General features: G+C 39.1%; 1 protein-coding gene and 1 non-coding gene across 7 annotated transcripts in view; both read left to right on the top strand.

Annotated features, from left to right (window-relative positions):
- Positions 1–24,528, top strand: part of abr (ABR activator of RhoGEF and GTPase) — a 174,114-nt gene that overhangs the window by 148,104 nt on the left and 1,482 nt on the right. For 5 of the 6 annotated variants that reach the window (XM_028466145.1, XM_028466146.1, XM_028466147.1 and 2 more), the window contains 6 exons: positions 18,037–18,096; positions 18,222–18,331; positions 18,443–18,582; positions 21,095–21,229; positions 21,334–21,439; positions 22,882–23,035. In XM_028466145.1, the coding sequence (XP_028321946.1) occupies positions 18,037–18,096; positions 18,222–18,331; positions 18,443–18,582; positions 21,095–21,229; positions 21,334–21,439; positions 22,882–23,035 (705 nt within the window). Of the gene's footprint in view, positions 1–4,164; positions 4,751–18,036; positions 18,097–18,221; positions 18,332–18,442; positions 18,583–21,094; positions 21,230–21,333; positions 21,440–22,881; positions 23,036–24,528 lie in introns of those variants that run through there. The other variant, XM_028466150.1, reaches the window with a different exon arrangement.
- On the top strand, positions 17,443–17,515 carry trnav-aac (transfer RNA valine (anticodon AAC)). The gene has a single exon. It is a non-coding gene; the product is annotated as a tRNA-Val (tRNA).

The following is a 24,528-nucleotide window of genomic DNA, read 5'->3' on the forward strand; positions in this document are numbered from 1 at the left end:
AGGGTTGCAAAATTCTGGGAATTCTCAAAGTTGGAAAATTTTCCAAATCTAAAGTTGGCCCTTAACAAGGATGTTGAATATATTTTGTAATATATATTTTTAATAAATATCAACAACAGTTTTCATACTGTATATCTAATTTACTGGAAACTTTCTGCTATGTATCGAGTCTAGTCACACAACACAAACTTTTCTTTACAGTGAGGAATGTAACAGTGATGCAGGATTTTTTTTTTTTATAAAACTTGAGTTATTCTAAGGCAAACTTTTTTCAGTTTTCACCGCCTCCTTGAGAGAAACGTCGGTTTCCTCTTGTCAGTTTCACACATGTGAAACGGTTGGCATTCCTGACTTATTATTTTTCCTTTTTTCTGCTCGTTTCTCAGATGGATAAGCATCAAACATGTCATAAGCATTTATAGTATATCACAGCCCACATACACACAGCTTACCCAACAATCTATTTCTGTGCTTCCCCTTCGCTCTCTCTCATTTTGCCAGAAAAAAATAAAACCCTCTACCCTCCCCGTGGGACTTTTTTCTTTCAAAACATGGCTTTCCCAGACATTCTTTCTGAGTTGTGACGCATGGACTGTGTATGGCTCATACTTACGAATCACAGTATTTAAAAATAGTTCGTAGCAAAGGCTGGTCAGTGTCTCTCACATTACAGCCCATCATTCGACCACAGACACATGTTCATACACCATAGTATCATCCTGTCTGCCCCCTTTGACTCCATGCATCACATTTGGCTTGTATCTGTAAGGAACGGGTTCAAAACTCATGCGTATAGATCTAAAAGTAGCTCAAGAACATGTTTTTAGCCTGTCTGGGGCATTAGCATACGGAGAAAAATGGTAATGCATGATCAGTATTGCAATTTGTACTCTTAAACTTTCAAAAATGCAAAGCAAGACCTAAAAATTTGGAGCCCACCTCCCTTTCTGTGAGGAAATGATAAATGTATCTAAATGCAGCAGATATCATTTTTCTTGATTTTGGTCATGACTCGTAATCTAATATTTATGGTGGATTCTGAAGTGTAATTATTTTTAGCATGTATCTGTTTTGGTTTCTTTACCAGTAACTACTGCTGTTTGTGGAGGTGGTGTACCATTCTCCCTTCCCTTTATTTCTCTCACTTTGTGACTCACTATACAATCAGCAAGGCAGCAGTCTGCTTATCAGTGCTCACACCGGCTCTGAATCACTAGCACACAGCGCAGCAGACAGCCTGAGTGAGCGTGGGCTTTTAAAATGCACCATAGCATCTGTAACATTTCCTCAGCTGAATATTTTCACCCTTTAATTTAAATGGGATGAGACACGGCGGGTGGAGATGGGGTTTGACAGGCATGCACACACAGTCCCATGGTCCATATTGATCCATTATACTGGGGACTTAAGCGCAGCCCGCTCCAGCTGTCCTGTTGAATAAACATTCACTCCTCATGTCTTTCAGAGCGTTCCCGGGTCACATGAATGACTTTGAGTGACTTTCCAATGTCAACAGAAAATTGTATTAAGGAGATTGTATTAAGGAGAAACATGCACGCTTACAAGTGAAGGAGAAATGGATGCAGGAGGTGATGTTTAGTCATCGGCAGAAAAGATTGAAAATTGGACAAAGCAAAAGTGAGAAAATGTTTCATCGGTTTAGAGAAGAAATGGCACTTTGTGTACTTTCACTTTTTAGTTTTTACATTTAAAGTTTTTACCTTCACCAAGGAGATGATGTTTTCACCACCTTTTATTTATTTGTCTGTCTGTAAGCAGGATTACCTCAAAATTACTTTATGGGTTTAACTAAAAATAGACTTTACACCATGGAAGATTCTATCAAATTTTGAAAGGGGTTTGGAATCATTACACTGATTCGGGATCAATTTCAATAATCGAAAAATCCCTATCTGTCATCGTTGGTGACATTACAAAAATTCATATCTTGGTTTGTAATTGACTGATCTTTATGAAATTTTTATCATTTATGTCAGGTTGGTTTTTCACTTGTTCCTTTCATTGTGATTTTTCAAACAAATATGGATGCCCATAGTTTTGGACCTACTGTATTGTTATTAATAGGGATAGCCTTTAAAGTGTGAATGATCATGGTACCGTAATCACTGATCCAGATAACTGACAATATCTGACAAAGATCTCTTAGTGCTCTTGTTTTAGATTTTTACACACAAATCTTGATGCAAAGTTTGATTTGTTGCTTGGAATGGATTAAGTACTGGTAGACCAGTCTTTAACAACAGGGTTTGAACATTATCACAAAGTATGAACATTATCCCTACTGTCCAAACCATATGTCAGGTTAACTTTAGGCTCTAAATTGCCATTATTACTGTTACTGAGGTTTCCTGTGGTCTCAGCTCTTCAGGGTAGAGATAATTGTTAAAAGTGATCTAAGTTTTCTGACAAAACTTGTATTTATTTTATTTTATACATCAATATTCTTTTCACATTGAGACGAGTTTCAGTCCACCTAATTCAAACTTGTTTAAATGTAGTCAACCTAATCTGTTGAGGTTTTAGTTGGAGGTGTCCCGATCCGATATTGATATTGGTAATTGGTCCGATATCAGACAAAAAGCGAACATGGGATTTTATCGGACTGCATCTAAAATCACCGATATAAGCGCTCCGATAAAATCCAGTACTTCTATCTATAGGTGACTGTGGTTCACACTCCAACAAAGTAACCTACTGTTACTGTCTATTGTTCTCTGTTTGAGTAACATTATTTGATTTTTCCTAACATTCCACACTACAAAATAAGTCATAAAAGTATGTATGATTTGTGCTGATATTGTATCGGATCAATATCGGTATCGGCCGATAGGCAAGGCTGCAAAATCAGTATCATATCGGAAGTGAAAAAGTTGTATCGGGACATCCCTAGCTTTAGTTTCCTGAACTTACTTCTACTTCATGTTATTTGACTATTTTAACAATATATCCCACCCTTATACAGAGTTGGCCCAAACTCCAAATTAATCACTGATTGGTGGAACTTTGTTTAGATTAACCTTCAAGAGCATTTTTAAGTAGTTTCATGCTTTTTTGTAATAGTTTTTGTAATAGTTTGCCCCATTAATGTCACGTTTCCACTGGCTCTATCGGCTCTACTCGGCTCAGCTCTACTCTCTTTTTGCGCATTTCCACTGGGAAAAAGTACCTCCTCTTTGGTACCTGGTGCTGCTTTTTTTTAGTACCTCCTTTGTTGAGGTTCAAAAAAAGCAGCCCTGGTGTGAAAATGTGACGTAGGCTCAAAGCAGACACTGATTGGTTCAGAGAATCATTACAGCTTAGAGTCATCGACTCACGCACAGAGAGGAAGCATTTGGCCACCATTGATTTTTGTTGGCGATCTTGTGAGGATGGCAGCAAAAAAGTGCAATCCGTGGAGTCTGGCAATTTCACGTATCAAGTTGGTGCTCAATGGAAATGCTCCGCAAAAACAGTATCGGGTCCCGAAAGCGAGGAGTGCGAAGCCGATACCGCCAATGGAAATGTGCAATTAGTTACAGTCTTGTTAAAGTCAGGTGGAAAAGGAGAGTCAACAAAAACTGATGAAAAGTTATAGTCAATGAGACTAACACTGCTCACTGCCTTTCACCTTGGGTAAACTAGGATCTGCAAACCTGGAAGTCTGAGAAGATAAAATGGGTTGACACTCACCCAGTTATTGTCAACAAAAAACATAGATAGATAAAGCTTTTCTAACTAAGGTTCTGTTGGATGGTTTACTGTCAGACATTGAGGGCAGCATATGAAGCTGTGGAGAAAACAGCCTGAAGAATTCTGCTCTTAGTGAAGACAAAATGCTAATGGTTTGTGTTGTTTTTCACTCTTTTCTTCATCTCATTCTTCAGCTTTTCTTCATCTCATTGCTCTGTGGTTACTTCCTGAGTGTGCTGACCAGCTCTGAGAAAGGTTGATAGGGGGTCAAAGTACTGAAGAAAACACAGCACAGCATTGGAGTGTCCCTCCCTGCTTTCCCTTCGTCTCTCAGCAACTGTTTATGGCACTCTCCTCCTGTTGGAGGTGTGTCCATCAACATCTGGACATTGCGGTCTGCCCCATCGCAGCAGCTCATTCACTTATTCACTCCCCGATCTCCCTCCCTCTTCTCCTTCTCTCTCACTCTCTCCCCTCCTCGCTCTAGCGCTCTATATCTGCTCTTTTCGTCGTGGAAGTCAGATGTAACAGCGAGGCGATGCTGACAGATGCCTTTGGAATAAACTCTCAGAGAAAAGCGACGGCGTGGAGTGATAATCAGGCTTATCAGAGAGACCATGACAGCACCTTGTCTTCCTCTCTTTCATCACTCTTTCAGTTTTTGAAGTGAATACCTGACAGAGGTTTTCCCCTCTGTCAGAACACCCAAACTCATCAGGAGTCATTTCAGCAGCACCTGGTCCAGTAAAAACCACTTTGGTAACTCTGGGATCTTTCGTCCCCTCCACTTCTTCCTCCTCGTCCTCCTGTGAGCCCGGCTTTTCCTCCACGTGTGTTTTCCTCCTTGTTGGAAGGTGAATCGCTGTCTGTGGGGATGACGGAGATCCTAGTGTCGGATGTAAACTTGAACTCTGTGTGCGAGTGTCTGGAGCAGCACTGCTGCCTGGACCAGAAGCAGCACATCCTGCCCAGCCAGCCACAGACCCCTGTGCTGAAGAGGCACAGCAACACCGGGGCCAAGCTATGGGGTCGCGTGCGCAGCAAACTGCTCAGACAAAAGGTCCCCACCACACACACTGGCTTTTAATCTCATGCTCCTTTCATTTGTTCTCTTCCATTTCTCACTGTGTCACATCCATCTGATGGTTCTTTCTCTGTTCTTAGATTTAATTTATTTATCAGTGTAGTCATCCTTTCATCCCTCGCTTTCTGAGTGTTGACTATTGTTCTTATGTGACTTGCCTATTAACCTGAAGAGGATGTAGTGAGGGTTAGACTTTGAGAACAATTGTTTTCTTTTGTGATTGAAATTATTTTTTTTTTTTTAAATTTAAGTTTGAAGTTTTAAAACATTAATTTATCTGGATTTTCAACTTTGAGGTTAATTCATAGTAACTCCACGGATTGGCGAGATAAGACAATCTTAATGACAAGACATTTGTATAGAAAAGAGATTGTCAGTCTATGATTTAAAAAAAAAGAAACCTGCTCATACTTTGCATCTCATATTTTATTATCCCTTAACTTATCATTTCTGATTTAAAGCTATTAAATCTCTACAATGACATTTCACTATCAGAACACCACCCTCTGCTTGTGATTGTGGGGACTGCATTGTGCATCAGAATAATTTACAAACATTTATTCGTTTTTATCAGTGACTTTCAGTCGCACTGATTTCATACAGTTAAGATTGAAACAAATACATAAGCCATATTTTTCATAAACCTCTTAATTGCTTTATTTTACTAAATAAATGTGTTTGTAAAATGTTCTGTTTTCGGGTTTTGAGTCAATTCTTTGCAACTCCCCTGACTTATATCCCGATACTGGATGTAAATTATGAACTGATTTACCATTCTTTACTGACTAGGACTGCTGTTTGTTGCTTTAATGAATGAAATAGCAATTGTTTGGAAAATAAATGTTTTGGTGTGTTGAGAGATGCATTTCCCAAATATAGCTGCATGTATGGCAACACACAGGTTAAAAGCTGATGCATTTATTGACATTTTATTTTGCACTGCAGAAAGGTCGCTCACTCCCTCTCTTTCTTCCGTGTTCGTGCACGTGAGCCAGTTCTTTTCTAGGCACAGCACAGAAAGGATGACTAACAGATATTAGCCTGTGATGTTCCTGAGGCTTTTTCCTCCAACATGTTTTTATTCTGCAGTCCTCCTCATCCACCAGGCCAGAGCAGTAATTTGTGTGCTCAGTAAACTCATTGACAATAAAGAAAAGGAAAGTTAAGGTTGAAAGTTAGGCTACTGTTTGGGTCTGTCCTTGCCGTTATTTAACAGAAGATATAACAGGAAAAGACTTCCGATGCTTGAAACAGAATCAAATCCAGATTACATGCTAAGCCTAGACTTTTCAGGGTTGATCCTCCAGCCTTCGTATCGATTGACTGGAGTCCTCTCTGCACACACATGTCCCTGTGTTTGAGAAAATGCAATGAAGTAGCTTTATGTGATTCATTAGGGTCTTAACTTAGTGTGAGAAATTCCCTTTTCTGTGAGGTGCCATTCATCCTTCTATTTTGTCTGAATGGGCCTTTGAATGTTTGGGTCGTTTGAGAAAATATGCATTGCTTGTTTTTGTGCTTGGTTGCTTTTTGATCTAACCACTTGAACTACAATTGTGCCTTTCTTATTCCTCCCACTGCGTTCCTGCCTCCATGTAGTTGGTGTTTGATTTCTGGCACAAAGATTTCAAAGCCTCCATACTAATATTAACTTTAAAGAGTCTGCGAAGTCACTGTGCGGCTGTATTTACTGCAGGTTTTCATTGAGTTACAGTGATTTCCTTCTTGCACTTTTTTAGGTTGTGGACTTCATGACTTTATGACTCTAACCAGATGGAAGTGAAAAGACAACTGCTGGGGGGTAGTTTCTATTTATCTCTACGAAAAAACATGAAGTGTTTTCCACAAAATGTACAATTAGTCTTTATAAGGAAGATGTGACTGCAGGGGGCAGGGAAGCATGCGCTCTGGGGGGCTCGTTTCTTTCTTTTCCCTTTGTGTTTATTGTTTCATGTATCATGTTGATTCCTGGGTGCACAGAGGAACGTGATGTTTGAGGCCAACCAGGGAATCATCCACACCCTTTCAGCCTAAAGAGGTGCCTAATTAAGACGTGATGTGAGGAGATATGGAGCTGGCCGGGAACACTAATTGGACTGGAAACAGACTTAATGTGTCTTTGGTTTCCAAACAAAAGAGCGAATTATGATGAAGCTGTTACTGGTCTGATCTTTTTCAGGCACGTTTCAAGCTGCTATTCTTTCAGGAGAACAATGGACCCAGCTTAGCTGTTAGAGGCAAATCAGGTCACCTCATTTTCATCCCTCTTCACATCACTGTTGCCACCTCTGAACCCGGCTGTTTTTAACGCACATACAAAATGTCACTGCTCTCTGTGAGTCTGTTGATTAGTGCAAAAGAGATATTACCATTTTATTGCTCCTGCTTGGCTAAAGTGGCAGTTAGTCGGTCCCCTAATGCTCTTTTCATACAGGCCACATAAATCTTCTTCTGCTCCCTGTGGATGGTCCAGCCTTTTATTAGCTTCAATCCAGCCTTGCCTTGTGATTGGTTAATAAGCTCCAGGAGGGGAGCATTGGGTTGGGTCAGTAAAGTACTTTCAAGTTGATACTCTCTGTGACCTCCACGCTTCAAGCTGCAATCAGCCTCTGTAAGGATGTCGAACTCTGTAAGATGACCACAATGTGTTTCATCATCTACCAGTAATTAGGTGTTCAGAGTCACAAGAAAGAGGTTTTATCGCCTTGTTTAGTGTAGAAAATATTCAGAACAAGAGCACTCGCAGAGCGCAAACCACCAAGTGCCAAATATCTTCTTATTGTCTGTTGTCTATTCTAGATCAGTGATCCTCATCATTGTACCATGGTCATTCACACTTTAAAGTAGGGATGGGCTACACTGTCATAGCAGGGGCCATAAAAATGTGATTGTATCTGATCCAAGGGTTACATTATCAACATTTATGTCAGCAGAATGACTGATCTGAGCATTAATATAATACTTAATGTCTTTGTTTTGTCAGTTTTTAGTAATTTTGTGTGTTTTTGGATTCAATATGTTATTTGTTGTATTTTTGTGTTTCCCTGTCATTTTCTGCATTTATGTTGTCTATTTATGTGGTTTTGGGGTCACTTTCTGTATTTTTGTTGTTGTTTTTTGTCTTTTCCTGTCATTTTGTGTAATTTTGTTGACAGTTTGTGCCTTTGGAGCGATTCTACAATGTTGTTTTTTTGTGTTTTTGTAGTCATTTTGTTTATTTAAGTGGTTGTTGTGTCTGTCTTTGTTGTCGGTTTGTGTTTTGAGTCATTTAGCGTATTTCTTTGTGCATTTTTGTTGTGCATTTTGCTGTCAGATTGTGTGTTTTGGGGAGTTATTTTATGTATTATGTTGGGCTTTGTAATCCTTCCAACTTCATGAAATTTTTGGGGATTTGTTTTGGGGGTCACGGCCCTTGGGCTGCCAGTTGCCTATGTCTGCTTTAAAGGCTTGGAACTCAATTAATAATGATAGTACATGTGACGGAGCAGCGGCACCATTTTTGGAAAAATAAATGAAAGTCGACTTGCCATATGGATGATCGTGGTTCTTCTTTTTGAACGAAAATCGAATCCCGCCACAGTACAGTAAGTCCAAATGTATGAGCAGTGTACCCCCATTTAAAGAAAAACAAAATGTGTGATCCGGATGAAACTTTGTGGAGTAATTGAGGAACCGATTCAGAATCAGAATCAAATGCTTTATTTGCCAGATTCTGTTTGGAACAATACTAGGAATTTGACTTGGTAGTTGCAGCGAAAGAATATACATCAACAACCGGAGCAGCCATTTGCGGCGCCCACAATTCAGTCAAGTTTCATAAAGATCGGTCAATTACAAACTGAGATATTGATTTTTGAAATTTGGCCAAAATAATGAAAAACAGCCAAAATGAATATAACAGTTTCAAATCAACCAAACAAAAATACAAAGTTATTAGAGATGATATATTCATATATGCCAAGTACCTATACATACTTACAGTATTAGCGTAAGATGAGCATCCTTGAAAGTCATTCATCAGGTCCAAACCTCCTCATTCCTCTTTCAACAGGAAACAGATGGGCAGTGTGTTGTTACTCTGCTTCTCTATAAACCATATGGCTTCCACTTCTCACAGTATCGTCCCATTCAGTAGCACCTTTAACCTTTAATTACTGCTCCAGTCTCCCACTCTATAATGCCTTTAAATATTCGCTTTTAGTCATTGTTACATTATAAAAGCAGAAAGAAAACTTCATGTGTTATTTTACTGATATTCCTAAAGCTAAGAACAGGTTTGGATTTGGAGTCTCACAAACTGCAAAGTAATTGCTTTATTTACAACCTATTCCATCAGTCCCTCAATAAGCTGTAACTGAATTGTAAAGAAGTCATAAGAAAATCTCATTCAGTAAAGCACGAACACCAACCAGGTTTGAGTTTAAGTCTCACAAAGAGCAGAGTTACATCAGAGCTAAGACAGCCTTCCTCTTAGACATATTCTTTAGCATTGAATGTTACTTTTATCCACTTCAGTGAGTAAACATACCAAGTGATGATCTCACAGTAGGCAAAGGGTACACAGTGTTCAAAGAGAAGCTCACAAATGTGAGGTTATATGCCAGCACACACAGTTAGAGCCCCCACGAGGCTGAGAAAACTCCTAGCAAAACAAAAGGGTTTCATCACGGAGCAAAAATGTCCCTTTTAATGAGTCATTAAAGTTCACTAAATGTTCTCACTGCCCTTGATGTTTAATCATGGATCATGTGATCAGTCAGAGAAACAAAGCAATGTGTTTCTCTGCATCTTCTCCATGCAGATGTGAGAGTACCACTTATTTTACCATGCAGATTCACAACAATAAAGCAGGATATCATCCATGTATGCTCTTCAGTGCAGTGGTTCTAAACTAGTCTGTATAATCTGAATGGAAAAATCATGTTAAAACAAAAACATGAATTCAGTCAGTCAATACTAATACATAAAAAATCACTTTATACTGGTTTTGCTATGGTGATGTAGATCAGTGTAAAAAGTTCTGTTTCCTCCCTCTCTTGTTATTCCACATTTTGTAAAAAGTCAGCTCCAAACGGGCGAGTTGGATTTATCTTGCGTTGTGACGTCACAACGCGAAAACTCCTCCTCCTGACAACCCTGGCTCCTCCTTCCCTACATAAGAATGTGAGCCTCTCCCTCTCAAACTACCTCACGGGTAAAACAAACACTGCAGTTTAATCTAGAATATACATTGTACTTTGTCATATATGTAAAGCTACATACACAAAATGTGTTTTCTGTGGCAGCCACGGTGTAGCACCCAGGGAGCAGTTAGGGTTAATATAAGGGACTGATCAACATCCCACAGTGATGGACCAGGTAGATTAAAACTCTGATTACAAGTCTGCTCCCTTTACCACTAGTGCCTTTATCCACAGATAATATATTTACTGTACAGCCAGTGTGTAGATAATTTGAAGCGCAGTTTGAGCTCTCACAATCAGTTCCATTTTTAGTAGCCGTTATACCGCCTTTGACATAATCTGACGTGCTTGTGACCCAACGTGATGCAGCGGTAGGAGAAAACAGTGGACTATCATTTTAAATGGACTATAGAATATAGAAAGTGACATAGCAGCTCTGGTGAGTGTTTGAAACAGCTGACTGACTGACTGATGTGATAAGCAAACACTGTGGAGCAGAGTTTGTTGGACTCACAATCACAATAACCTCAAAATGCATTTTTTTTTACCTTTATTTAACCAGGAAAATCTTTTCCACTGCAGGAGACATTATAACTACACAAAGAAGTGCGCTGAAACCTGGGCATGCTGACCAGCTTGTGTTTTTTCAATAAGATCAAAAAGAAAGTACTAACTTTCTGCATTTATTTCTTGTTCTAGGCATATTCCTCAGTTAAGTTGCAATACTGCAATACACACCCCTCATGTTGGGGTTCTTAAAACAAATTGAGATGGGTGAAAAATAGCATAATACTGAACCTTTAATACAGTAAACTGTATTATAAGGAATCACATGGGTTCCAGGCTACAAGTTCAGAACCACTGCTGTAGTGTCGAGCTCCGTGTGCATCAGTGATTTCACTCATCCAGGCTCCAAACACGCTGATGTTACATCAGTGCAGTGCAGTGTGACACTGTTAAAGAAACGTGCACCAGACACGCAAGAATACACGGCAAATCACAAATCATAGCTGGCTGAAAATCCTCTCCGATTGGCTCAAACTGAAAAGTGAAAGGCGAGGGCGTCATAGCAACAGAGTCAAACACAGTGACATCAGCAGCTGTTCAGAACAGAAGACTCACCAACATTATGCATGTGTGGTTCATGGCTCTAAAAATAGTAGGTTTGCTGCTCATATTTGTGTGAAGCAAAGACTCAGGCTGGGATGTGTCAGCCGTTAATGAAAAACAAAAGCAGCACAACTGCTCAAACGCTTCCTATAATCCTGCTTAATCCAAGGATCCATGCAGTGTGAGCTTCATTCTAACAAAGGAACTAATATAGAGGTTTCTGCATTCTGATTGAATATTGAATCAGCCTAAGAGCAGCAGTGGAAATCTGCAATCAAACAATAAGCACAAATTAAACAGCAATTTATTAATGTGACACGTAACAAAAGGTCAAATGGTGCTTCTTTTTTTTTTTTTCAAACTCTTAGTTTAATAACTGCAAACTTAAATCTTAGTCCAGTCATTTATACCAAACATTCTATGATTATTCTAAATCCGTGAATCATTCGTTCTATTGATATTACATTTCAAAACCAAATCAAGAAGACACATAAATAGTGTGGTTTTACTGATTTAAAACCAAACCAGAAATACAGAAAAAACAAATGAGCAGTGTTTTTTCTGCTTTAAAATTAAAATATTGTATTGTTTGTGTTTGTGGGATATTTGGATATCTACGGGAAAATAAGGGCGAAAGCTGCCTGTTGTTTGAAGCACTGAGTGGAACTTGACAAGTCACATGACTGGTGTACTGGTGAATTGAAACATTATGAATACACACACACACATAAAAAATCTAAATAAAATATGCATAGGTTACGACAACTACTTGAACATAGACGATTAAAGCAACCAGAGTTGGTGGTATGTATCTACTGGTGCCCTGCGTTTATTGTAATCAACGTCTATGTGTTGACAGCTGCTGGATATTAAAACATGGAAAATATTGTGTTTACAGCTCTCACAAAAGCTGTGTAATCATCTTTGTAAAAGTCTCTAATCATTTTTAGTTTACTTGACATCAGACTCACGGTGGATAGTCAGTCACCAGTTTATTTGGATACTACTTGGACCATTACACTGCAAACTGCAAACACTAAACTGCTGTTTACGAGCTGCAACAACCAAACAGGAGCAGTGCGGGAAACCTCTGCTAGAAATCATGTGAGAGCAGCTATCCTCTCTGTGTGGCGTGCTGACATGTTGCAATACACTCGCCTAAGAATTTACCAGTAAATATCCAAATATCACACAAATGGAACAAGATTTCACCATTAGTGTTTTAATTTTAGAAAATAAAACTGCTTATCTGGTTTTAGTTTTTTTTCTATATTATGGTTTTGGTTTTAAATCGGTCAAACAAAATGACCACAGAACTTTATAGTTTTTTTTTATTTTTATTTTGTTTTGAAACGGAATATCCAAATAACAACCGGCACCTTTTTTTTTTTTTTTTTTTTTTTGCTAATATTGAACCTATTCTTTTAGATTAAAGCTTTCAAGGTGGAGGTGTTACTCCCACCAAAGGCACACATTCATCAGTCCTGCGTGGCTCAGTGTTAGCTTAGGACTTAAGGTGGGCTCACACTGTGACAAATCCAGAGCCTCAACTGTCCTTGTGCACTGCCACATATGCTCATGCACGTGTCACTGTGTGAGTAGCAGGAAATGTCAACATCTCCACAGGGGATCAGACCTCTGATTGTTCCTCTATGTGTTTGCTTAGTGACTGTCAGTCTGAGGAGCAGCGATGTGTGCACAGAGACAGGACAGGGAGGGCTGAGTGGTGACTGATACGCCAAAGGTCTCTGGTTTGAAACTGGGCAGAAACGGCTTTATTTTTCCCTTCTACAGGTTAGGAGTGAGTATAAGGGTTGTCTATGTATTTACATCAGCTCCAGAGAAGACGTACAGTGGATGTCAGAAGAATCTGTGCTGTCTTTGTATAAGTGGAAAATGTTTATGATGAGATGCTGAGAGAGGAAGTGTGAAACAGAAGAATGTATGTGTCTCACAGTGCATGTATGAGGGAATTTGGACAGCAGTGAAGTGTGCTGTCAGTGTGACAGACTAAGGCAGAGGTGGGTTACACTGAGCTCGTAGCCTTTTCTTCTTTGCTGTGGTAAAGGACAAGCTAACAGGAGGAGGTTGAGGAGAAGCTGCAGAAGTGCAGGTTTGGTTTGGTAACCCATAAAAATACCAAAAGAAGAAGAGATGGGTTTTAGTCGAGGGTTCGAATCTCACAGGGAACAATAGGGTGCTCGCCTCCTTTGTTTAAAACTGTCCTTTACAGGTGATTAGAGCTGAAGTCAGCATCCAATGTGAACATTTTTAAATCAAAGTTAAAGTCACTCTTTTTATCTACTGCGTATAATTGAGAGGGAGATTTTTGATGTAATGTGTTTGCTGCCGATGTTCTTATTGATTTTAAGCTGGTGAATGTTTTCTGTTGCACTTTTTGATCATGTAAAGCACATTGACTTGCCTTGAGTATGAGTTTGCCTTGCCATTAGAAAGCTGTGATTTTTGTTGAAAACGAATGTGCTAACAAAAGATGGTCCATTTAAATTGTCTAAACTGTCTAAATCTAAACTAAGAAGTATCCACCTTCAAACTGTTGTCTAACATTCAATATGTTATTCAGGTTCAAAGAACTAACTGTATGTGGGATTTGAAGAGAGAGCTTTTTTGCCAATATTGTCCAACACTAAATATCTGAAATCTGATGTTAATTACCGATACTGACATATACACAGGCCCCCTCCCCATCTTAGTTTTAGGTCACATGATATGTCTCCATGAAAAGAACAAGTTAACCCTACTTTCATTGTGATGTCCACTGGATGTATCTGCACAAAAACATCAAAATAAGAATACTTGTTGTTACAATCAACAGCAGTCTCAGACTAAGTGGTTGTTCAGACTAAGTGTACTTTCACACCGGTGTAGTCGCGGACTCGGTCCAAGGGGCGGAGGACAGTTGATGATTGTATCACTTTGGTTTGGCTCGGTTTGCGTTCAGAGTGGAACTTCTGATCCGCTCCAAAAGCCTCTTGTGGAGTTGCATGAGCTAACCATGACTTGAGGGTTCCGTTACTGGAGTAGAGACTTCTATTAGGCAGAGAAACATAAACCTGAAGAAGAGGCTCTGGCTATGGGACAAAGTGAGCGCTTAATAGTGCTCAGAAACTTCTTCTTCTCTGGTTGTTTTTTCACAACATTCATCAATGGAGCAACAACAAGTTGCCGTGCTTTTGATGGTTTTAATGCCCTGTTTTCAACTTTGTCGGTTCTTCTGACCACCCACAATGCCGTGCGCTCTACGTCATCATGCAATCCGAGAACGATTGTGTTCACATTATACCTAATCGCTCTAGACTTCGATTGGAAACGCTCCAAGACTGGCAGAAACAATCGCTCTAGAATCTGCCTGTTTGATCTGCTCTAGACTTTGTTTGCATGTTCACACCGCCCAAACGAGGTGGACTTTCCCAGCAAACAAATCATTGAGCGAGTTTGAACGCACCATAAATCATCCAAGCAGTTAAACAGTTGTAAGAACTCCACAAACACAAAGAGTCTTTGATGACGATTACTGTGAAACTGTAACAATACAGAATAAAATAAGCTTTTAAAATTGTGCAACAAACACATACATATATACATATATACACATATAACATAGTTTGTACATGAGGTGCAAATAAACGATAGATAGCGTGTTAGTGTCAGCTTAGTGGTTAGCCCATGAGCTAGATAACATGTACAACGCAGGTAACAAAGATCCATGATACTGTATAAAATGATTGAAACACATTATAAACACTGTTTACCAAATGTTAACACTGACGTTGCTTTACACAAAGAATGGAGGTTGTGGAAGTATGTTCACATGAATCAAAGGATGACAGGAAGTCCTGCCAGGACTCACTGAAGATGCTATAAGAGGAATTTTCTGGGGCCTCTTCATGTGGGTTGTATCACATGGCAACGGCATGCTTCCTGTAGCGTTGATGATGAAACAGCTGTGCGTGTGAGTGCAGAATGATCAGTGGCCTAGGCACGTTGTAGGAAGTGAATGTAGAACCTGATAAGCAGCTGTACTCGGACACACAGAACAAGGCACTGTTTAAATCCACAAAGCAGATTGGTTATGTTCCGTGAAGAAAAGTGCTAAATGGTGAGCAATGAGCATACAAACCAATGCTCCCAGTTACCTGTCATGACCAACAATGGGGGCTTTGACTGCTGAGTGAAGTCAGACAGAACCATGTAAGCCTAAGGATAAGGATGCTCCATTTAAAGACCAAACAGCAGATACTCTGTTGCTTTCATCTCTCGGGACATATGCATGAATGCGCACATGTGTTGTTGATGGTCATGTGCTCTGAAACATATTGGAACATTCCTCAGGAAGGAAGTCTCTTCACCTTCATTTCATCTGTCTGGACTGAAAAAACATGTTGTTCTTCTTTAATCTTCTAATCTAATACAACATGAACAAAGCACAAGTTGGACACACAACTTTTATTATGGAAGAGCTGCAAAATATAAAAAGTACCGTTTCATGATCAACATTATTTAGGTTTTGAGAGTATCAACATCCAACTAGAACCTTTGTTTAAATTTTTTGATGAAGTTATTTCTTTGGGTTAGAAAGGATTGGCTGAGTTAAAGATAATAACATTGTCTAAAAAACATGAACTGATTGGGAGGATTGTATTACCTGTAATTCATTTTATCTCAAGATAATGAGAACTTGTTATACACTAGAACAACATCAGACTTGTTAATGATCCAACCAGCAGACACTGATGTACTACAGGAATGTAGATTTTCCTCTTTATTCTAAAAGACATTCGGAAATCACTCCAAACTTGTCAGATTTAGTTTCCTGCAGCATTCATTAGCTTAAAGAACACCCTAACCTGAAAGAAGGGGAAATGGGGCATATTTTACTCAAATAAAAGGGAGCCCAATTAAGGATACAGGTCCAATAGGGGTCAGTGAGTGTAGCTACTGTAATGGATCCTTTTTATTTTTGCAACCCTAATGAGGAGCATTCATTTTTAATCAGCTTTTTTAAAGTAGTAAATACAACGTAAGAGGGTGGAAAAAAAAAAAAACTGGAAAGAATTTCTTTAATGTTCATCCCCTTCGAGGAGGTTATTGGAGGCGTCAAAAATGAGGTCTGCTTGTCTTCTTGGAAGTCGCCGTGTAGCGATGCAATTCCTGTGATTCGCTGTCCCTCATCTCCAACCTAACCCTGCTGGGAAAAAAGAGCTTTGACGATAATCGCAGTGCGTCAAACCAGTGCCAAATGGCCTTTTTACGAGCTGGTGAAATACGTTCACTCAGAAACGTTTAATGGTGGTAGACTAATGCAAGACAATGGGAGAAATGAACTAGCTTTGCATTGTTTTCCTGCAAGTTGCGAAACAAGCAATAAAAAAGGCATTAGCTGCTGTGGCCTCACGCTAACGGAACTGACTTAAAGAGACTTTAAACACCAACAAGCTGCCAGCTAGCATGTCTCGTGATGTTAAAGCCACTGCTTGGCTCATGAGACACCAGATGGAGTGAAATAGCAACACTATTGAAAATATTTGTATGCAGGAGATTCAAACACTGCTCATCAGTCGGTGACGGGATGTACCGACCTTTTTTTGCCAAAAAAAGAAAGATTTTTGATTTTTTTTTTTTCTTCAATGCACTTAAAAGTGACTGCACACATCAGATATATTGTCAAAAGTGTAACTTTATTGCTGTGATTGTCCTCAAGAGTTAAAATGCATCGAACAATCCCAAAATATCATTCAACAATTTCAAGTTTTAACCCAGGTTTAAGCAAAAGTGCAACAGCGACTTCACACGAGCTTCAATTTTCTGATTAAGAAATCAGATCACTACATATTTTATAACATATAACAATACAATTAAAAAATAATAAACTCTTCCCTTAGCATCTCAGCATAGTTAGAATAAAAAAATGAAACATGCCTGTGGCGCACATATAGCCTACTCAAAGGGTAAACACATGTAAATAAAGAGGGGGCGGGCTTACATCGTGCTACGGTAACCCACAAGGACAGAATGCAAAAAAGTCTGAAAAAAATATGGTGGGGAAAGAATAAAAAGTTACATTTAAATTTTGTTATTTATTTACTTTTTTTAAAACTCGAATTTGCAAAATAAAAATATTTTTTATCTTCAAATTCGATAAACCGATTGAATCAATTTTTTTTGCCCTGCCCTAGATGTACCACAATAGAGCTGAGATTTAGTCCTTTATGAATAGTTTATTATGCTGTGACTTACAAAATAGGAAAACTTTGGGTGAAGAGATTAAGTGAATTCTTAGAAAATGATTAATGTGTGAAAGTGCAGAGGTGACTCCCCTGCTCTTAGACCAGCTGTCTGCATGTGTCCCACTAAGTTCCTGTAGTGTAGTGGTTATCACGTTCGCCTAACACGCGAAAGGTCCTCAGTTCGAAACTGGGCAGGAACATTTATTTTCCTCTTTAGAAAGTTCTTCATGCAGCTGCTTGTAAAACTGTAAATCTATTAGTCGGTTTTCACTTTCCAACTATTTGCAGAATCCTTTTCCTCCTCGTGATATGAATCTCTGCACTGCAGCTTAAAGTAGCTTCTCTTACCTCTACCCTGCAAGTATTAGCAGTAGTTCTACCGCTTATCCGTTGCTTAGCTGCAGAGGCAGCATCCTTAGCAAGGAAGCCCAGACTTCCCTTTCCCTGGCCACTTCTTCTAGCTCCTCCGGGAGATCCCGAGGCGTTCCCAGGCAGGCTTAGAGACATAGTCTCTCCAGCGTGTCCTGGGTCTTTCTCGAGGTCTCCTTCTGGAGACTTCTTGACTTCACTTTTGCAAAAATGGGAGTTTTTTTTATTTGTGAAGCTATGAATGTGAATGCAAATTGTAATCCTCATATTTCTGTAAAAAGATCACTCTAAATGTGAAGCAAAAACTCAAAACCATATTCTCTCTCTCACTCTCTCCCTCTGCCTTTTCCAGCTGGATCCTCAGACGGTGCAGTCCAAGAACTGGCACATGGATGTCATAGAGATGAACGGGGTAAGTGTTTTCTAAATGTTCAAGTGAAAATTTTGGGCTGAAAAGTTCTGGAGGTGATTTATAGTCACTGAGGTAATTTGATATTAATGCATATTCTGAGCTGCCTTTCATCTGTGTGTCATCAGATCAAAGTGGAATTCTCTATGAAGTTTACAAGTCGTGACCTCAGCTTGAAGAGGACGCCATCCAAAAAACAGAGTGGGGTGTTTGGAGTCAAAATCAACGTGGTTACAAAGTAAGGCTGCTGACGCCTGCCCGAGACGTTCTTTTAACAGTCAGTAAAAAAGCAGTGTGGAGTTTTAATAAAATATCTATCCTTTCTATCATCCTCTGTGTGGTTCCACAGGCGCGAGCGCTCCAAGGTGCCTTACATCGTCCGTCAGTGCATTGAGGAAGTGGAGAAGAGGGGGATCGATGAAGTGGGAATCTACAGGATTTCAGGGGTGGCCACCGACATTCAGGCCCTCAAACTAGCATTTGACACCAGTAAGAGTCCACCTCCTCCTGCTTTATACTGCAGTGTCATGGTTTGGAACACATAATGTTATAAAATGTGTCGGGGAGGAAGAAAAAGGACTCCAAAGTGTTTGTGTATCTGGATTATATCGTCCTGAATCTAAAGTCAATGCTTATATGCTCAACATACATCATTACATTCAAGTTACCTTTCTCAAATAATACACACAAAAGAAATGCATTCAACAAAGTACATTTGAGTACTTTTTCAAACAATGCAATATATATATATATCAACATATACATATCTTTATCAACATTATTCTACAATTTAACCCCGAGAACAGACAGACATCTTCAAGTCAATTCTATTCAACTGTAGAATATGCTTATGTTCAAGTTAAACTACCATAGTGGTTATTTTGCTCTTTAAAAGTATTTTTTTTATTTATTGCATTTGTCAGGTTATTTCTCAGGGTCTTCAAATTATTATTATTATTTTTTTATTGTTTTATTCAATTGTAGAATATTCTAGTGTAAGTTAAAGGGGACATATCATGCTAAATCCACTTTTTTAGCCCTTAAATGCATTTTGTTGTATATTTAGAGTGCTTAGAAGTACAGAAAAAATCAAATTAGTCTCTTCAGGTGCTCCGTTGATATCTTTATATTCTGTTTTGCTCATATTTTTCAATCTGTTTCGATTTTTCTATTCTCTATTACGTTTTTTGAACAATAACGTCACAGTATTTGCAGTGGAACTGCCAAATTAGGACATCAACTCCAGGTCCAACACTTCGAGCAATCCGCCATTTTTATTTCTCGCTTTTATTTTGTAGTCCAAGCTCAAGGATGCCGAAGTTACGAGAGGATAAGTCAAAATGTTCGGTTGTTGGATGTAGTAACCCACACGCTTCATTACACCGTCTCCCAGCATCAGAACCTTTTCGAAGTGCCTGGTTGAGTTTTATTTTTTATGGAAATGTACCCACATCTGTGGGTAAGGTCATTTTTGTGTGTGTGAAGCACTTCAAGGATGACTGCTTCTGCAACCTCCACCAGTATAAAGAAGGATTTGCAGAAAGACTTTGTCTGATTGAGGGTTCAATTCCTTCTATCTTTGGAGACGACGAACAGAGCACTTCGGTAAGCTGTAAATAATGCTAAAAAGTGTGATGATAAGACGTCCCTGTCATTGTTTTGTTAGCATTAGCAGTTGCACCATCTTCAGACTTCATTTGTCAGCGCTGTGTGCTCGTTTTAGATCCTTGATGATATGGCCTACGTGATTTAATTTAAGTCTGAAGTTTTCATTAGTCATTTCATTTTGCCGTTTTTGTCTTTGAAAAGACTATTAAAATGCATTTCTTGACGTTAGCTTTGCGCTAGCGTTAGCTCGGTGCTTATGTTAGCTCACTTGTTAGGGTTCTGCAGGTTCATCATCTTCATTTTCATCTCGCTACGCTGGGTCTGACTCTGGCTCGAACATGTAAAGCTGGATGGTCTTCCGTTGTTGACATTTTGTAAATAACCTCTGAATAAAAAGTTTATGCGCCGCTACATAGCCGTATCTCTTCTATCAAACTACAAAAATGGCCGAGCAGGGTGGAGTTGAACCGAGTGTCACCTGAAGAGGGGGCGGGGTATGAAGTGTCTCATTTGCATTTAAAGAGACAGCACCAAAACGAGTTGCTCTCAGAAGCACATCAGAAAAGGGGCCTGTGGAGCTATAATAATGAGGAATTCAGACCCAAGCATTGCAGTTCCGCTTTATATAGACCACAACTGTATGATTTATATGTAAAAAGGAAGGATTTAAAACCATGATATGTCCCCTTTAAAGCAAGCTTCTTCTAACATTCCACACTAAAAAATAAGTAGTGTGTGTGTCTGTGTGCGTGCGTGTGTCATCAGTTTCAAACAGTCACCGGAGTGTTAAGTTGCTAAGTCACATTCTTCTCCTTATTTTCTTCTTCTAACCACAGGAATAGTCCATTTAAGGTTAGAATCATTTGTTTTGTCCAACCGCTGCATCGCATTGGGTCACAAACCCATCAGATCCTGTCAAAGGCGATACGAGGCGGTATAACGGCTACTAAAAATGGAACTGCTACTGCTCCTCAGGGAGGGGTTAAATGCAGAGAACAACTTTTGTGTATATAGCTTTATATCTATGACAATAAAGTATAATGTATATTCTATATTAAACTGCAGTGTTTGTTTCACCTGTGAGGTAGTTTGAGAAGGAGGAGCTCACATTCTTATATAGGGTAGGAGGGGCCAGGATTGTCAGGAGGAGGAGTTACCAACTCACTCGTTTGGAGCTGACTTTTTACAAAATGTGGAATAACAAAAGGAGGAGGAAACACAACTTTTTACACTTTGGTCCTCTTGATGAGGCTAAAAGAATGTACATCACTGTAGCAAAACCATTATAAAGTAAATTTTTCCGCCCCTTTAAAGCCTTTTCTCTAACTCTGCAATAAGAAGTCCATCTGCTCTGAAACAGCTTTTCACTTCCTCTCTTTGTGACCAATCGTAGACACCAAAGACATCCTGGTGATGCTGAGCGACATGGACATCAACGCCATCGCAGGAACGCTCAAGCTCTACTTCAGGGAGCTGCCGGAGCCTCTGCTCACTGACCGCCTCTACCCCGCCTTCATGGAGGGGATCGGTACGCTACTCTCACCTTGTACCTCGTCACAGTTGATAATTGGAGACAATCATACACTAGTCGCACCAAGACGGGATCTAATCTGTTTTACCTTTTGCTTTCAGTGCTGTCCGACCCTGCAGCCAAGGAGAACTGTATGATGCACCTGCTCCGGTCCCTGCCCGACCCCAACCTCATGACCTTCCTCACTCTGCTAGAGCATCTCAAACGGTACGAAGAACTAAGAAAGGATAAAGCACTAGCATTAATCTGCATCATTTGAAATATTTGTTTTGATTGATAAAATGCTGCCATAATAATGAAATCATGTCTTCAGCAACGATTCATATCCATGTTTAATATTTATTATTATAATTATTATTATATTGTTTCTGGTTGGTATTTGCTTTTTCACTCATCCACTAAATCACGCTCATTGTATTGTTTTAAACTCTAAAAAAACTGTTGTGATTCTAATTCAGTGAGCAAAGAGTTATGCCATTGTGATTTCTATAGTAGAAGCTGTAGGATTACAGTGGATACATAGTCATTGAATACATTTCAAACATCAGATAATGTCATTTTGAAAAATAATTTGCAAAAGTGAAAACATTTTGTGTGTGTAACACCACCTAGTGACATAAAGCTGTATTATAACTTCTGGTGCTAGCTGGCTAGCATGCTAACCTATAGTCATGACATCACTAAGGATGTTTATAATGAGGCATTGTTAATCTTAATGATTTATTATCATATATCTATCTTTCCTATGTACAGTGTGTTGTGTCTATGTTTAGTGTGTGTTAGGGTGGTTAACAGTTGTGTGTGAAACATAGAGCTGTGTGTGAAACATAGAGCTGTGTGTGAAACATAGAGCTGTGTGTAAAACATAGAGTTGTGTGTGAAACATAGAGCTGTGTGTGAAACATAGAGCTGTGTGTGAAACATAGAGCTGTGTGTAAAACATAAAGCTGTGTGTGAAACATAGAGCTGTGTGTGAAACATAGAGCTGTGTGTAAAACATAGAGCTGTGTGTGTGAAACATAGAGCTGTGTGTGAAACATAGAGCTGTGTGTGAAACATAAAGCTGTGTGTGAAACATAGAGCTGTGTGTAAAGCTGTGTGTAAAACATAGAGCTGTGTGTGAAACATAGAGCTGTGTGTAAAACATAGAGCTTTGTGTAAAACATAGAGTTGTGTGTGAAACATAGAGCTGTGTGTGAAACATAGAGCTGTGTGTGAAACATAGAGCTGTGTGTAAAACATAAAGCTGTGTGTGAAACATAGAGCTGTGTGTGAAACATAGAGCTGTGTGTAAAACATAAAGCTTTGTGTGAAACATAGAGTTGTGTGTGAAACATAGAGCTGTGTGTGAAACATAGAGTTGTGTGTGAAACATAGAGCTTTGTGTGAAACATAGAGTTGTGTGTGAAACATAGAGCTGTGTGTGAAACATAGAGCTGTGTGTGAAACATAGAGCTGTGTGTAAAACATAGAGCTTTGTGTGAAACATAGAGTTGTGTGTGAAACATAGAGCTGTGTGTGAAACATAGAGCTGTGTGTGAAACATAGAGTTGTGTGTGAAACATAGAGCTGTGTGTGAAACATAGAGCTGTGTGTAAAACATAGATCTGTGTGTAAAACATAGATCTGTGTTACTATGGTGTGTGCAGGGTGGCAGAGAAGGAGCCAATAAACAAGATGTCGCTCCATAACCTGGCCACTGTGTTTGGCCCCACCCTGCTGCGGCCCTCAGAGACAGATAATGCAAAGGGACAGCACATCACCACTGCCTCAGACATCTGGTCACATGACGTCATGGCACAGGTATGACCGAGGAGTTTTATTTTGAAAATCTGTGGTTTGTTTGAACTGGATCTGGATGGTGATTGTTTAATACATACATTTAAAAACTAAAAGGGAGATATGTATGGGGGGGGGGGGGGGGGTTCATGTCCAGTCTCCTGTTTATTTCCTTTGTATGTTTATGTATTTATTACTGTAATATATGAAATGGCCCACTCCGTACTACCACAAACTACACTACAAGCTCAAGTATGGTTAGGAGTATTAGGATGACGACAGTTCATTTTTGACCAACGAATGACAAAAACCTGAAGCACACTGAGGCTAAATATCTTGGTTGATTCTCCACCTTTGAAAGTTCTGACAACATTTTAAGTGAGAAAGTGACCAAGTAGAATATTGATGTGCAGCTATTTAATCCATAAAACTCACTGTAATGCATTTCATGTTGAAATTTTGGAGATTTTCAGAAACCCTCCATTGTGCTGCTGACAACACTTCTCGTTAACTTCAAAATAAGAGCCATATTTACTAAAGCGTTAAAACTAATGGAAGACAAGAAGAAAGGCTTTTGTTTTGAAACAGGGATGTTTGACTTCAGCTTGAAGCCAGTGTCACAGTCTGAGTTTACCTCCGTACTGAGATTATCTTACAATCTTAGTACGTAACCGCTACGTGCTGGATTAGCCATGCACAGAGATTACTGTACTGGTTTTAAAAAATCACTTAAAACATCACATCACTCGACAAAAAATTGACGATTGATTAAAAAAATATATATACATATATGATTGTCATGATCAGATTTATATGAATACAACAGCTTTTCATTGTAAAAACTCCATAGAATAAATTATAAAACATGTTTTTAATACAAACACATTGCATGTAATAATAAAAAAAACTGCATAGAATAAATTATTAAACATATATATTTTTTATACATTGCTTTGAAGTTGAAGTAGCAAAACCCACAGCAGAACTAGCAAAAATTCATATTCTGGTCGTGGACATGCTCATAATTGATCTCAGTATGAGGTAAACTCAGACCGTGACACCGGTCCCAGGACGATTTTACGTTCCACTCGCAATGCATTATGGGACGGTTTAGTATGACTAGTGTGCCCACCGTGCATACTTCAAAAATGTCCCGATATAGTATACATCCTGGTATTTCTCGCATACTAAATATTTTCATACTAATTAATGTGAATGCACTACATTCTGGTTTTGACATCAGACTTAGCATTAGTACGTTAGTATAACATTTGGAACACAGCCTGAGTAAAAAATCAACACTGCTCACTGCTACTTTTAGACTCACAGCACAACCATGTGGTACAAAGTGGTACTACAACAACAAACAGGCGATGATGTCTTCATACTGTGGCTTTATTGGTTTGAGTTGTTGCTAAAAATGTAAATGAAGTGTTTGTTTAGAGCGCTGCGACTGTAGATAGGTAAACAGTCAAACAACAGCATTTATTTTTAGCTGTGATCACTTGTGTAACTTG

The sequence above is a fragment of the Gouania willdenowi genome, chromosome 14 (assembly GCF_900634775.1).
Source record: "Gouania willdenowi chromosome 14, fGouWil2.1, whole genome shotgun sequence".
Classification (NCBI taxonomy): domain Eukaryota; kingdom Metazoa; phylum Chordata; class Actinopteri; order Blenniiformes; family Gobiesocidae; genus Gouania; species Gouania willdenowi.